Raw genomic sequence first — 13,571 nt, forward strand, 5'->3', positions numbered from 1 at the left:
ATGGGAAACCACTGCATTACACTTGTGTACCTGTCCTCACTGTGGGTGACAGTGATAGTCTCTCTGCTCTCCATTTCTCTTCCTTTTCTCTTTTGCCCCAGTATTGGAAAGTTTTATTTTGCAAAATAGTTGAGCAAGAGAGATTTTGGTTGTCTTTACTTTTTCAAGTTCAGCCCGGGAAGATTGCTATTTCTACTTCTATTAATATCTCACAAACATCACTACTCCCATTCTTTAATTCATTAAGTTGTGAATGAAATTGTTTTTCTAGTTTTCCCAATTTTACTGCTTGTTTTAATACTTTAGTTGAGTTTCTTCTGGATGTGTAGATGCAAAGAAGGGGGATGCAGGATTTTGGTCGTGCTTGTTTGTGTTTCTCAGAGGGGTAGAGGATGCCTGAAAGGAAACGAGACCTTTGAGAGTGGGAGAAAAGTATGAGATGACAAAGCTAGCGTTACTATCAGACAAGGAGAAAACTTCTGATTCTGCTCCTGTTGGCACCTAATTTACACTGGAGCAATTTCGTGAACTTCAGTGAGTTTACTTCTGAGAGTGAGATCAGGATCTGAGAGTGAGATCAGGACTGACACCTCTTAAATCACTTGGGTCATGATCCATAATTCATTCGCAAGCTCCTTTAATTAGTTGTAGGTAAACCCAGGCTTCCTGGAGTTCGCTGCCTCCCCAGGAATGGGCTCTGCCTGCTCCCTGACGCGCTCCGGGCTCCAGCTTGCGGCTCTTGTCTCCTCGCAGGGCTGCATGTCCGGTGAAACGCGGGTCAGGGCTCTTCCCCCAGAGGCTCCCTGAGCCGGGCGGAGACGGGGGCCCGGCTCCCGGCGCGCCAGAAGTTGCAGTGCGGGAGAGAGGAGCGGGGCAGCGCAGGGCCGGCCGGGCGGTCCGGCCGCCGCGCGTTATGTAAGGGCGCAGGGGCTGCGGGCCGGGATGACTGACAGGGAGAGGGAAATTCTTGGGGGAGGGGGAGCGGGAGCGGCGCTGCCCTGAAGCCGCTGCCAGAACCGGCAGCTCGCGGCGAGCGCGGCTGAGCAGAATGGGAAACAGCGCGGCAGGAACGCTGCCGGGCAGCGTGCGGAGCGAGCGGGCGGCGCGGGCTCGTTCCCCCGGCGGGGCACGCCGCCTGGGAAACAGGGGGGCAGCGGCGGCGGTGCGAGGGGACGAGGAGCGAGCCCGGCTTCCCCTCTCCCGGCGCGGCGATTTCGAGCCGGGGCCGGAGCGCGGCGGGGAAGTGCCGCCCCGGACCCGGGGTGTCCACCGGCACGGCGCGGCCCCGGCGGCGGCGCTGCCCCTTTAAGACCTGCTCGCCGCCAGTTCCAGGGAGAGGGAGTGACCTCTGGGCTTTGACAGCTCCCCTAATAACTAGCAGCGCCCCGGCCCCGCCCCCGCCGCGCCATTGGCCGCCGGGCCGGTATGCCGCGCTGCCATTGGCTGGCCGCTTCCCCTGAGCGAACCTTTAGAACTCCGAGACACAATATTCTGTTACATTGTAGCAAAATGGCGACTGTCATTCACAACCCCCTGAAAGCGTAAGTAGGAATCAAAAATGTACATATTCCGCGTGGTTTAAATATGAAAAAAGGCGCCTTTCCGGCGCCGGCTGCCAGCCGGAGCCGGGTGCCGGCAGCCTCCCGGCGGGTCCCTCCTCCCGCCCTCCTTTCTGCCCCAACGACTCGCTCGTTTTTTGTGCAACACATCCCCGCGGCTCGCGCCGAAATTAACGAGGAAAAAATTGTTGGGTTAATTGGCGGCCGGGCGCGGGGCGGAGGGCGGCGGGCAGGGGGCGGCGGCGGGGAGCCCGCCCGGCGCTGCCGGGGCTCAGCGCGGGGTCGGCGGCGGCCGCGTTCCCGCGGGGGTGCGCGCACTTGACAGCGTCCTGCCCCCGCTGCCCCGGCGGGCTGGCCCCGCCACCGCGCCCGCGGGGCAGCACCGGCCCGCGGGGGCGCTCGGGGCGCGCTGCCTCCGCGCTCCCGCCGCGGCTCGGAGTTGCCTCCGCGGATCTTTGGGGAGTTGCGACGTCTTGACGAAGCAACCCCGCTCGCTTCTCGCCTGGGCGGTCGGAAAGCGGGGCACTGGGGCTCTGCCGGTGCGCCTCGGCGCTCGTACAGGAGAGGGAGCGAAAAGGAGAGGCAGGGAAGCAGACTTGGGTGAAATGAATGACTCGGGACTACCGGTCGCTGATTTTGAGCAGGAAGTCCGGAGATCTGTTTTGCATATGACAGGCTTTCGGTTTTCAAAGTGGCGAAGAGAGTTGATTGTGTTTCCATCTTGGGAGCGGGCAGAAGCCGCCGGGGGCTGCACGGACGGGGTCTGACCCCAGCTTGAGAGAGGGAGGGGGCAGGTACTCCTGCTGTGGAGGTATTCCGGGGTTCCCTGTCTGAAAATAAGGCTGATTTCTGAGGAGCACCGCGGGAGGCGGTTGTCGTCTTCTGGATCGCGTCCTTTATTTTCCTTGTGGTCTGCAGCGCACGCCGCTAATCCCCGAAGGCATTAGGGAGAGTGGGATTTGGCACCGTATGTGGGGAGCGGAGCTGTCTTAACCTTTTTCAAACGACTTCCCTGCTAACGGGGGCAGCGCTCTTGCTAGTAAAGCAGGGAAGCAGAGTACCTGGCGGTGACGCTTCGCTTGCACTTTCTGGCTGCGCTGAGTGGGTGTTTTTATACCTTAGAGTTTTGTGAGATGAAATTAGGGCTGTGAGGTTTTTTTTTTTCTCCTACTCGAGTGTCTCCGCCTGAAGTTGGAAAAGCACTTGAAGATTTTTCCAGGGATTTCTGCCTCTGTCTTTCTGCTATCCAGAGGGAAAAGAAAGCCTCGAGCTGGGAAGGGGTGCTGATATGTTTATCAGCTCTCCTGCTCCGTCCTGGCAGGAAGACCTTTGCTTTAATTTACTCTCGGATATAAAAATCCGCGCGGAGAGAGGAGCGCAGTTGCAGGGTGTTAATCAAAGAAGTCCGGGTGTCCTCATGGGTGGGTGGCGGGGGGCTGAACGCGCTCTGAAAACAGCTCGGCAGAGGCGGCGTGCCCCCCCCGGTCGATGGCAGGTTTGACGCCCATGCAGGCGACAGCGATTTCTCGCGGTGCCCCTCCCGGCGGCCGGCAGCGCGCCCCGGGGCCACCGCGCACCTGGGCACGGAGCACGGCGGCTGCGTGCGCCGCTGGCGGCTGCTGCCGGTAGCGGGGAAGCCCGGGCTCGGTGGCCCCTGGGGACGGCGGCTGGGAGGCGGGGAGCTCCCGGGAGCGGCCACGGGAGCACGGCTGGCGGTCCCGGCCCCCGCCCCGCCGGCGGACGGGACCTTGCCGCCTCTATCGCGCACTTCGCGACACCGTGGGGCTCCCGGCAGGCGCGGCGGATCCTGCTGCTTGTGCCGAAATGAATCGGCGCCCGATCCCGCTGCTGCTAAAGTCGGGGAGGACAGGATGAGGCCATTTATAATTAGCTCCCTTCTCCTCCCCGGGGGGTGTGAGAGGAGGAAACAATAGACATCAAGTGCTGGGTTCGCTTTTCTCTGTGTGCCTTTTAAAGTACTGAGGCTGTGTGGAGGAAGCAGAATTGGTACTCGCTGTCTGACACCATCTGTAATTTTGTTGACAACTTGTTTAATAAAACATTTTATAATTTTCACTTATTCTTTAAAGTTGCTGATCGGGAAACAATACACATGTAAATAAATTATGCATAGGATAAATTAGGACAAAAGCAGTAGGACACATAATAGGGGAGGAATGGAGTGCACAGTGTTTTATCCTCATGTGTCCTTCCTGACAATGAACGGGAGCTGAATGGCATTTGCATTTCCTCTGTCTGCGTTTTGATTGTATCTCGGAACCCACAAACGCCCCCTACAGAAACCGGCCACACAAAGGTTTTGCTCCGAAATGGGGACAATGTAGGGACTGTGAAATCTGGACTCAGGTATCGACCAGCTCCCTGTGTGTGTTTGTGCGTTTAAGAGTGTCCAATATTCAGTTTGTCCCTGGCACTTAGACACACATGTGGCCTTGTTCATGCTAGACTAGTCTCTCTGAATAATGTATTCTAGTACCTGAGCATCTGTGGGAATGCATTTCGTAGAATAGCTCAGTGTGTGGAGTCCCTTATTAGTGATTGGTTTCTCCCTACTCAACTTGCCTCTTTCTCTGTCCAGCACTCTTTTATCACTTTCTGATTCTCTTTTGGTGCTTTCATCCCTTTGCTCTTCTCCTCTTCCCTTCCTCTGGTGAACTAGTCAACCTGACATGACTGCCTGTTATTTTTGCTGTTTGTTACCATCTTGTTTACCAACATGGTGCTACAGACAAAAATGTTTGAGATCTAGGTTTAACAGATCTGCAAGGTAAAGGTGGCAGATGTTTGGACAAGCACACGCTTCTTCATCTGTGGAAATGACAGTATTCTGACAGCTTTTATGGGACAGAAGTGGATTTGAAGTGCTGAATTTGTTGTTGGTTTTTTCCCCCACTAGTTCGTGTATGTATCTCCATATTTGTTGTTTCCATCTTCTTCTCCTTTGGATATTTTAATATGAGTGGTGCAGTAGAAGAAACAAATGCATTTAAAAAGTATTCTGAATTACTTCAAATGTCAGTCAGAAATCTCAATGGACTTTGTAAACATTAATTAATTAAACCTCTCAACGCCCCTGTGAAGAAAGGACTATTGCCTTTGTTTTATGGATGGCTAAACTAGGACAAAGTGGTTCAGAATCTTTCTAAAAGATGAAGTCTAGAATGCAGGCGTTTGACTTCCAGTTTTAGCATTTAGTCCCATTTCCTCCATTTCTGCCTTATTAGTGATGTGCATATGGTACTATAATGCACTTAATGTAATTAAGACCTTGTAATTTACACAGTCTTGTCTAGAAGCAGAGCTGGTTTCCTCCCACCCCTTCTCTGTCTTTACTCCCACGAATGACTTTTATTTCAGGTTGTCAATTAAACACACTAAGTGGAACATAGGTTGGGTTGTTGCCATTTCAGCATGCGAGATCCCCCATGCCCTAGAGTGCTCTGCCTGGACACTCACCAGAGGGCTGTTGCTCCCAGTAGTTTAACAGTGCTCTCCCATTTACTCAGGACAGCCTCTGGGACAAAAGAAACTAAGTCAGGCTCAGCTCACTTCCATGCTGACTGCATTGTTGGATAACTTCGACGTGCTTGGGGACACTTATTCTCTGCCAGGTGTTTGGGGAGCAGATCATCACAGATTTGTGTGCAACGTACTAGAGCTAATCTACCAGGTCTGTTCTGTCTCTTCATTCCCACTGCAAACACACAGCAGCAGTTGAGCTTTCAGTTGCTGTACCTTCTCAGTTAAAATTGCCTTGACAGTCAACTCTGACTTTTGGGCTGCCAAATGACCTTCCTTGTGATGTTGAATTCTGTGTCATGAGACACCTGTGAAGAAGTGATCTGTGTTTGCATCCCTCTTTCACATTGGCAAGAGACCAGCGTGGGTCTTGGGGTCTTGTATGGTAAAAGTATTTTATTAGTGATTACTCTGGCTTGAACTCAGGCTGGGGAGTCTTAACTGGAAGGTCTTGTATCCCATTACACATCCCTGAAACAGCCCTATGTTCTGATTAAGTGCTGATGAAGACTGATTTTTTTTTTTTTTTGTGGACATTGTTGCATAAGCATCTGGTTGCTGATACTTAATATTAAAGTGAAAGTATAATGTGTAGTGCTGCTTTCAGCAGGTGGAAGCAATAAAATAGACAGACAGTTAGGTTGCCAGATCAGTGTTTACAAGTGATGGGGAGGTGATTTTAATGTGCCCTTGCAAAAGGGAATTTTCTTCTGCTTGATAGAACAGGGTTTATTTGGCACATTAAACCATGCACCAAAATCTCTACAGCAATTCCAGCGTGGCTCTGATGTTACTTAAAAACATAAATGAGCCCTAATGTGACACACTTCAAATCAAAACTGTTGTCCACATGAAAACCATATTTTCTAATATCTCAGCAACAGCTTTCAAAGAAAGCAGGATGAATGTTACTGTGTTTACACAGGGAAATACAAGCATAAAACCATAGTCATTGGAAGGCAGAAAAGGCAAGTTAAGAAGACCTGAGGATGCACTGGTTTTGAATATGAGAGGCTCTAGTAAATGGCATGTTGCTTATTACAATGTTATATCTGATTCCACCAGTCACTTATGTACTTATGTACTTATGTTGCAGTGCTTTTGTGATTTTGTTTTGTTGGTCTTTCAGTCTTTCACAGTCTCTCTAGTTGTGTGGATGGATGGAGGTTGTATCTCAAAATTGCCACTAAAGAAAAAGTTTTACAAACGTATTTCTGGTGTGTGAAAGCAATGTTGAACTATCTAGGTTGTGCTACAGAGGCCCAAAGGTATGATTTTTTGGAGGGTGCTATAATTTCAAGGTAAGCACATGTCCAGTGGGCTGGATACATGATACCCATTAGATAGGATTCAGAGTGTCCTAGTGGGAATACTTTACACAGAAGTCAGGCACACAAAATGAAGTGGGGATCTGTGTCAGCCTGAGTCATGGGCAAGGTCGTGTGGCTCATCCTTTGTGGAGCCTAATGAAAATTGATTTCCTCCTCTGCTTTCCTAAAACTGGAAGCGTGGTATTTGAAGGTTGCTCTCAAGAGCAGACTTGTCCATCTTGTATGTCTGTCTTCTGCAGCTCATGGCAGTTGGCTGTACCTCTTCTGTCCTGACATGAGGCATCCCAAAGCCCCCACTGCCTGTGAATAAACTTTCTTTTTGCATTACAATTTGCCGAATCTGGAATTTTCTCACTCAGGTTTGTCTTTCATGTCAGAGCTGAATTTCTTTGCTCAGTAGATCAGTTTTACAATCTTGGTATTTATTCTGGGCTCATCACTGTGTTGTCTGTATGTGATGTTGCCTTGAGCAAGAACCATTCCTGTATTGTTTATCCCTGAGGACTTGTAGGAGTGGAATGAATCCGTTCCGGGAGTTGATGTTGTTTTCCCTTGGAGAGACCAACCTCTGATCTGAGGTTTCCCTGTCTGGGGTGACATACTTCCATGTGCAGACAAGCAGCACCAAGGCAATGTTGCTTGAGGCCTGTTCTGAGGGCTTCATTAGGACTGTGCTGCTCTTCTGGCTTTGCCTGGCAATTTTGCCCAGGATGCAGACACTGAGGAGTGTTAATCACTTCCTTAGTGTAGGTATCAGTTTTTGCACTGGTTTGTTTCTTAAAAAGAAAGTTATCTCATCAACACAATCTAAAAGGAATCATACTTTAAGAATACTTCTCTTTTTTAAAACAAAAATTTTTAGGTGGAAGTGCTTCTTTTTTTAAAAATTTTTCTACAGGTTGTGGAACAAACCCATATATGATGGACAAGTGCATGAGAAGCAGAAAGTGGTTTTCTTCTTTCTTATCCCAAAATAAAGAAGAGAACTGCACCATTTTTACTGTCCAAACTGAGTGACATGTAGCACAAATATCTCAAGTGAATGCTTGAATACCAAAAATTTAAAATCCTTATTTATCTTTAATAGCCTAAATTATTCAAAGCATGATACTTTAAAAAAATTGTTATATATGGTTTATTTCCCAGTAGAGCACATTTTAATCACGGGTTTCTAGCAGATGTCTCAGAAAAGAATAATGCAGTGTCTCAATGGCTGCTGGCAAATACCCTTCTCACACTGCCATCCTCTCCAGGATGGGAATAGCAGGAGTATGTCAGCAGGTGTCTCAGTTTTCAGGTTACCTGCCTGGGCCAGGTGCAGTCAGAGTTACAATCCCAGCCACATGGAAGATTTTACTGGCACTCCAGCCTTGTCTGAGGGGAGGCTTCACAGGGAGCCAGCGGAGCAGTGAGAGCAGGGGAGGGATGGGTGCTGATGAGTGTGCACTAGGTGGCTGTGATCAGCAGCGTGTGCTTGCCAAATCCTGATGCATTAATTTCATATTCTGCTGAGCTGTAGCTAGGAGAGAGTCTCCTGCTCAGGTGTTTATGGGGACACTGACTACATCAGTGTTCTTCTGGTGAGGAAGGCTGGAAGTGATATTTAATGTCACAGTCTGTTGTGACAGAACTGATCCAACCTGAGGATCATCTCTCCATTCATACAAAACTGTGAGTTCTATTAGTCTGATAACTTTCTACTTGCTTTCTGATAATTTTCATAAATGAATATAAATTTTTCAACTGTAACATATGTGAAATTTTAGCATGCAAAAGAAAGGAACTCTATGTAACTTATAGTTTCTCCCCTTTGTTTTTGCTCAGATTCCAGCTTGTGGTACAAGATACAAAGCCTTTGTTAAGACACTGTGCTAAATTTTCTATCAACACATGGTTTAATGCTTCCTGTCTTTTAGTTCTCAAAAATCTAGATAGGTTGGACAGTGCAAAGAAAATCAGGTGCAGAGCAGTGAAATAAGGCCATGCCCTGAGTTGGTTAATTCCAGCCTGCCCTACCGCATCATCTGGCAGGGCTGATTTGATCTGATCAGATGTGGGCATGCTACTTCTGCCAAAATGCAAAGTACAGTGCTTATGCTGCTTTTATGCTTTGAGTTGGCTTCATGAGAGCCACAGGAAGATAGATTATGGCTGTTGAAACAAAATTCCCTCCTGAAAATGTTTTGGGTGCTTTTCATGTTTTGGAAGAATAAGTGAACGCCAGTTCAGTATCACAGGCTGTGAAGTTTTTGGTCTGCTTCTAGGAACTTTGGAGTTTCTAGTATTCCCTCTGGATCTACAACCTAATGTGACTAGTCAAAGAGTTGGGAGAAAAATCAAAATGGCTGGAGTTACAGTCCAGATAATTTACTATCCACTGAGCACTGTGAAAAAGAAAATTATTGTGGAGACACAAAGTTAGTATTATTTCTTTGAAGGAAAATTTGTGTCTGTATTTTCTTTCTACTTCCATTTCATGAACACTTTTGAAGAAAGCAGCCCATGATTTGAGACTGTTCAAGTGTTTTGGTCTCAATATTGTTTATTGAAGGACTGTGTTTAGTCAATTATGGGAATAAATGCATTTTATGTTTATGATTACTTTGAAACCTGTGCAGTTTGAATAAGGAATAATGGAAGCAGTGGTTCATAAAGCTGTTTTACTGCTAAACTCCTTTGGTGGGTATTGTGTGTGAGGCTGCTCTCCTGAGTGTCCAGAAAAATCACTACCCAGTCTCAATTTCAGAAATTATATTATGAGCCCACGTGTATCTACAAGCTTACCCTGGTTGCTTATGCTTTTTATTTCTGAAGTACTAAAAGCTGCTTTGAAGACTGTAGGTTTCTGTGTTTTCTATGGATGGCTTATCCTCAAAGTTTTTAGTTCATTAACATATACCTATTGTTGTGAAATGTGGATTAGATCAGGATCACAATTTGAATTCAGAGATTAGTGCCTTTTATAGCTGGGGTAGTATGAATTAAGAGGCATGTAAGATGTGATGGGTGAGAGTTGGTGATGGGAACTTCTATTGCTTTGTTATATCTGACTGATCCTTTAACTTTTAGGATGTGCTTCCCCAAAAATTATGTTTCTGTTAATGCTGGTGATGTTACCCTTCAGTGATCTAATGGCATGTGGATGAAAGCGATGTTAATACTTCCACAGGCAGGATGGGGCCCCAAAGGCTTCTTGCTTCTCTCTCCTCCTGTGCTGATACAAGTGAATGGGAACTCAGTCAGGTTACTGGTGTTATGTTGGTGGCAAGCAAGCATTTCTGAGGTTGAAATCTAACAAATTAGTGTTGGTGAGGAAAATACATTGAAAACTCTTCTCCATTTTCTGTCACCAGACCTGATTTGTTTTTGTCAGTAGTCTCAGCCAAATGTTTTATCTTCTCCTTGCTTTCCTCTGCCTCCCAACCTCTTTCCCCCATTGACCTCTATGAGTGCAGTCCTGGCTGCTGATTTATCAGGGCAGGCTGGCTCAGCACTGTGTGGAGATTGCTTTTAATTAACTCTCTTCGTTTTGCCAACCTTCAGGGAGCAGCAACCCTTTAATGATTATAATACTTTATCTGGATTTATATCCACCTTATGTGTTGTTTGTTGCTCTGCTTCCTCACATGCTCTTCCTGAGTCATTTCCCAAAATGAAAAGTTTGTTTCACATCCCTCATACAGGATGAGGAAGAGAGGCTTTAATGGCCTCTGGACTGGAAGGATGGACTCTCTATGATCTACCTGAGTGTTTTGGAGGCAGATGGGGATTATGAGGTGATGCATTTTGGGGCTGTCTTGGAGCAAGACTCATTTCAGTGACTTGCCTCTATGCACAGGGAGAGGCAGCTTTGTTTTGTGGTTGCAGCATGGCAGTTGAGTGCTTACTAAATTAAATCTGCCCCCTGACTTGTTGTATGACATAGATAAGTCATGAACTCATTGTCACAGTCAGGTTAAACTCTAGTGACTTTTCTTCTCAACCTGACTAGCCTGAATGTTACTAAAATGTAGTTTACTTCTCATGTGAAAATACAGGTCTAAAGGGGAGTTTCTCTTTACCTGCAAAAGTCTAGCTTAGCCTTATGTGAGTAGCTCTACCAAGTGAAATTTCTTCAAATTGAGAAGAAAGCAGCTATATAAAATTCCTCCTATGAGGAATTTCCTCTTTATGTATTCTATAATGAGGATTTCAGGAGATTCCAGCATGAAAAAGTTAGAAAAATATGTTATTTGTAATGTAAAGTGTGTGTCGCTTTTGTATTAAAAAAATGCTTTATAATCTTGCTTTAATTAAGCATCATAGTCCCTTTGCAGTATAATTTCCTCCATTCTTCCATGACTGACTTAGTGATGGCCACACTAGTCACACCATCAACACATTGACTCAACACTGCTTTGCTTTTGGTGTTGAGTATGAGAGTGATATGTTGAAGGTGAGCAGGAATCCTCCCTTGTTAACACTTTTGTGACCAAACTCAGGAGTGGAAAAGTGAGTTAAGACTGTCTGCCTGCTTCTGATGGAAGGAGTTCACAAAAAATTATTGTCATACCATCCTTAGTGGCAGTGATTATGCCCAGAGCTGATAAAGGCATTTTTGGGATGCAAACACTACCATGGAAATGAACCAAGTGGCAACCACTTTTGTGTTTCAAAACATAAATGCTGTGCACCAGTCTGTTCAGTACAATTTCAAAGTCATCAGTGTGAGAACAGTTTTACATGGCTGCTTGTAAATATGTGTATTTAAAGTGTATTTTAAGCCCCTTTGTTAAAATGGCAGAGGAAATGAAGAAGTTCCCAGATCTAGTCCTCCCTTGCTGAAGAAAAAGACACCAGCTAAAAGAAATACAGCCATGGGTGCTACTTATCAAAATGTTGGCAGTATATCATCGTGTAAAAGATCATCTGTGTCATCTGATCTGTGGTTTGTGTTTGTATCTTACCTATCTTCTCCTGCAGTCAGCTTTACTTTAAAAATAATTGTTTGAATTTATATTTTTCATATGTTGTTGCTGCGATTCCACAGCAACTACTCCTGGCATTCTCATCTGACCAGATTGCAAACATATCTGGTTCAGGTGCTCTTCAGGTATTCTGCTAAGTAGATCTGAAAGCAAATTCCCTTCTCCCCTCTTATTAACTTTCTAGTTTTGTTTCTACAACTAACTTATCCACAAAGTTCTAGAGTTAAAAGAGGCTGTCTCCTGACACATCTTCTGAATTCCTCACTGCAAAACACACTCAACCATGCAAAGTTGAAACCTGGCTGGCCTCAAAGGACAATGTATTTCCCAGGCTGCTGTTTCCTGCTACCTTCTCCTCCATGCACCCCTCAGAACAGAGGAAGAGGAACGGATGAGGGGTAAGCACTCTGCCTTTGGGAAAGGCTCTGACCTGAAAATGGATTGCAATTCCAGCAGAATGGTTCCTTCCCTTGGTAAGAGAATTGCACGCCTGGGCTCTGAGCTCTTTGCATTAATTTCATCTCTGCTAAACTTTCCCAGTCAATTAACCATGTCCATCTCCTGCTCTAGCAGCCACATGTGCCTTTTCTGCCGCAGCAGGGTTTTGAAGCAGTAACTCCCTGCAGCCTTTGCTGCAGCAGTTTTCCTCAAGCAGCTTCCCTCAAGCATGGTTATCAATCAGGACCTGTCAGGTTTTTTCCCCTACAATGCATCTATTTTCAGAGCTGTAGGAGTTTGACCTATTGCTTTTGTCTTTATAAGTACTACTTTTTACAATAGAGTCCAAAGCTGCATGAAAATTTCAGTCTTAGTGTGAGGAGATTCTGCTAAACCTGGATATTTCTTTTGCTTTCAGTCATTTTGCCTCCCTTGGGTTTTAATTTTACTTGTCCAAAAGGCCTCGTTAAGCTGGCCAGTAGTTCTTGTATGGTTGTTGCAGGCAGCACCTGCAGTGCAGAGTTCTTCTCTGAGTACTTGGTTAACAGGATTTCATGAAGGAGTAGTGAGTTCTTAGAGGCTGGAGTGTTGGGAGATGCTCAGCCTGGGGTTTGATGTAGGCTGTCTTTGAAGGGAGTTCCTCACTCACCTCTGCAAGAACACTTTGGATGCTGGCACCAGTGGGCCCTTGGCAAAGCACCTAAGGGGCCATGAGTGGCTTGACCATGATTTCCTTGCATGTTGTGCTATGATTAAAGGTCAGGTTGGGCTAGAGTGCCTATTAAAACAAGAATCTATGCTTTCTGTCTTCAGCATGTGGGTGAGCCTGGTTCTGTTTCTATAGGTACCAACGTGATAAAGGCTGCTATCCTGGTTGCCACTAATTGGGTCCTGTGTGGGCACTTCCAGACAAGAAGACAATGACCATATTGGCCACAGTGGCTCAGTTAATGGAAATGAGGGTATAAAAGAGGGTTCCTGGGTCTTATATCCAGTCCTCTGGTACCATGTCAGATAATCTACTTCATAAACTGAGAAGCCCTTGTCTTAAACCCCACACTTGGACTGTTTGTCCCCATTACTCCTCTTGGAAGAGTTCCAGAACCCACTGCTCTGGTGGCTGGAAATAGAATTTTAATCCCTAGCCTAGCCCTACTTGTGACCAGTTTATTCCCATTTGTTCTGGTGCCAGCATGGAACTGTTAGTTTAAATGATATTACTCCCTCCTTGCCTTCCTCTCCACTATGACTTGTACATTTGTGCAACACTATAATAAGCCCTGTCAGTCTTTGTTTTGATGTACTAAACTGTCTGTGCTATCTTTTCCTTTCCCTTGGTCACTGAAGTATTTACTGTCTTTGTCATCTCTTCTCCAGCTTGGATTACTCTCATTCAGCTTTCTTGAGTGTGAGTAGACAGAGTTGTACTTTGTTCAGGTGATGTTTTGCCCTCTACAATACCTTTCTTTCTTACCTCTTCTGGGAAAACCTTGCTTTTGCATTTGTTTGTGGTTGTTTAGTGCTGCTGGTTCATAGTTATCCTGTGGTAGACTAATACTGTTATGTTTCTTCTTCTGTTCTTTCAGCTGTCGTTGAGATTATGATCTGCAAGTTATTAAGTGAAATTTATACTGAATTCACTCCATCTAATTCTTCTTGTCTGATGCTTTTAATTTCCTTGGTGTCCCTTCAGCTTATGTAAGTGGCTAGCTTTTCTCAACACACACACTTTTTGT

General features: G+C 46.2%; 1 protein-coding gene across 10 annotated transcripts in view; it reads left to right on the plus strand.

Moving 5' to 3' along the window:
* Nucleotides 1-13,571, plus strand: part of DPF3 (double PHD fingers 3) — a 189,928-nt gene that overhangs the window by 22,094 nt on the left and 154,263 nt on the right. For 9 of the 10 annotated variants that reach the window (XR_013774667.1, XR_013774668.1, XM_079309466.1 and 6 more), the window contains one exon: nt 382-1,541. The exons of the other annotated variant lie outside the window; for it this stretch is intronic. Coding sequence is in view for 7 of the 9 variants with exons in the window: in XM_079309466.1 (XP_079165592.1) it covers nt 1,426-1,541 (116 nt within the window). In the remaining 2 variants the exon portion in view is untranslated. The remainder of the gene's footprint in view (nt 1-381; nt 1,542-13,571) is intronic. 10 annotated transcript variants of the gene reach the window in all.

The sequence above is a fragment of the Erithacus rubecula genome, assembly GCF_903797595.1.
Source record: "Erithacus rubecula genome assembly, chromosome: 6".
NCBI lineage: Eukaryota > Metazoa > Chordata > Aves > Passeriformes > Muscicapidae > Erithacus > Erithacus rubecula.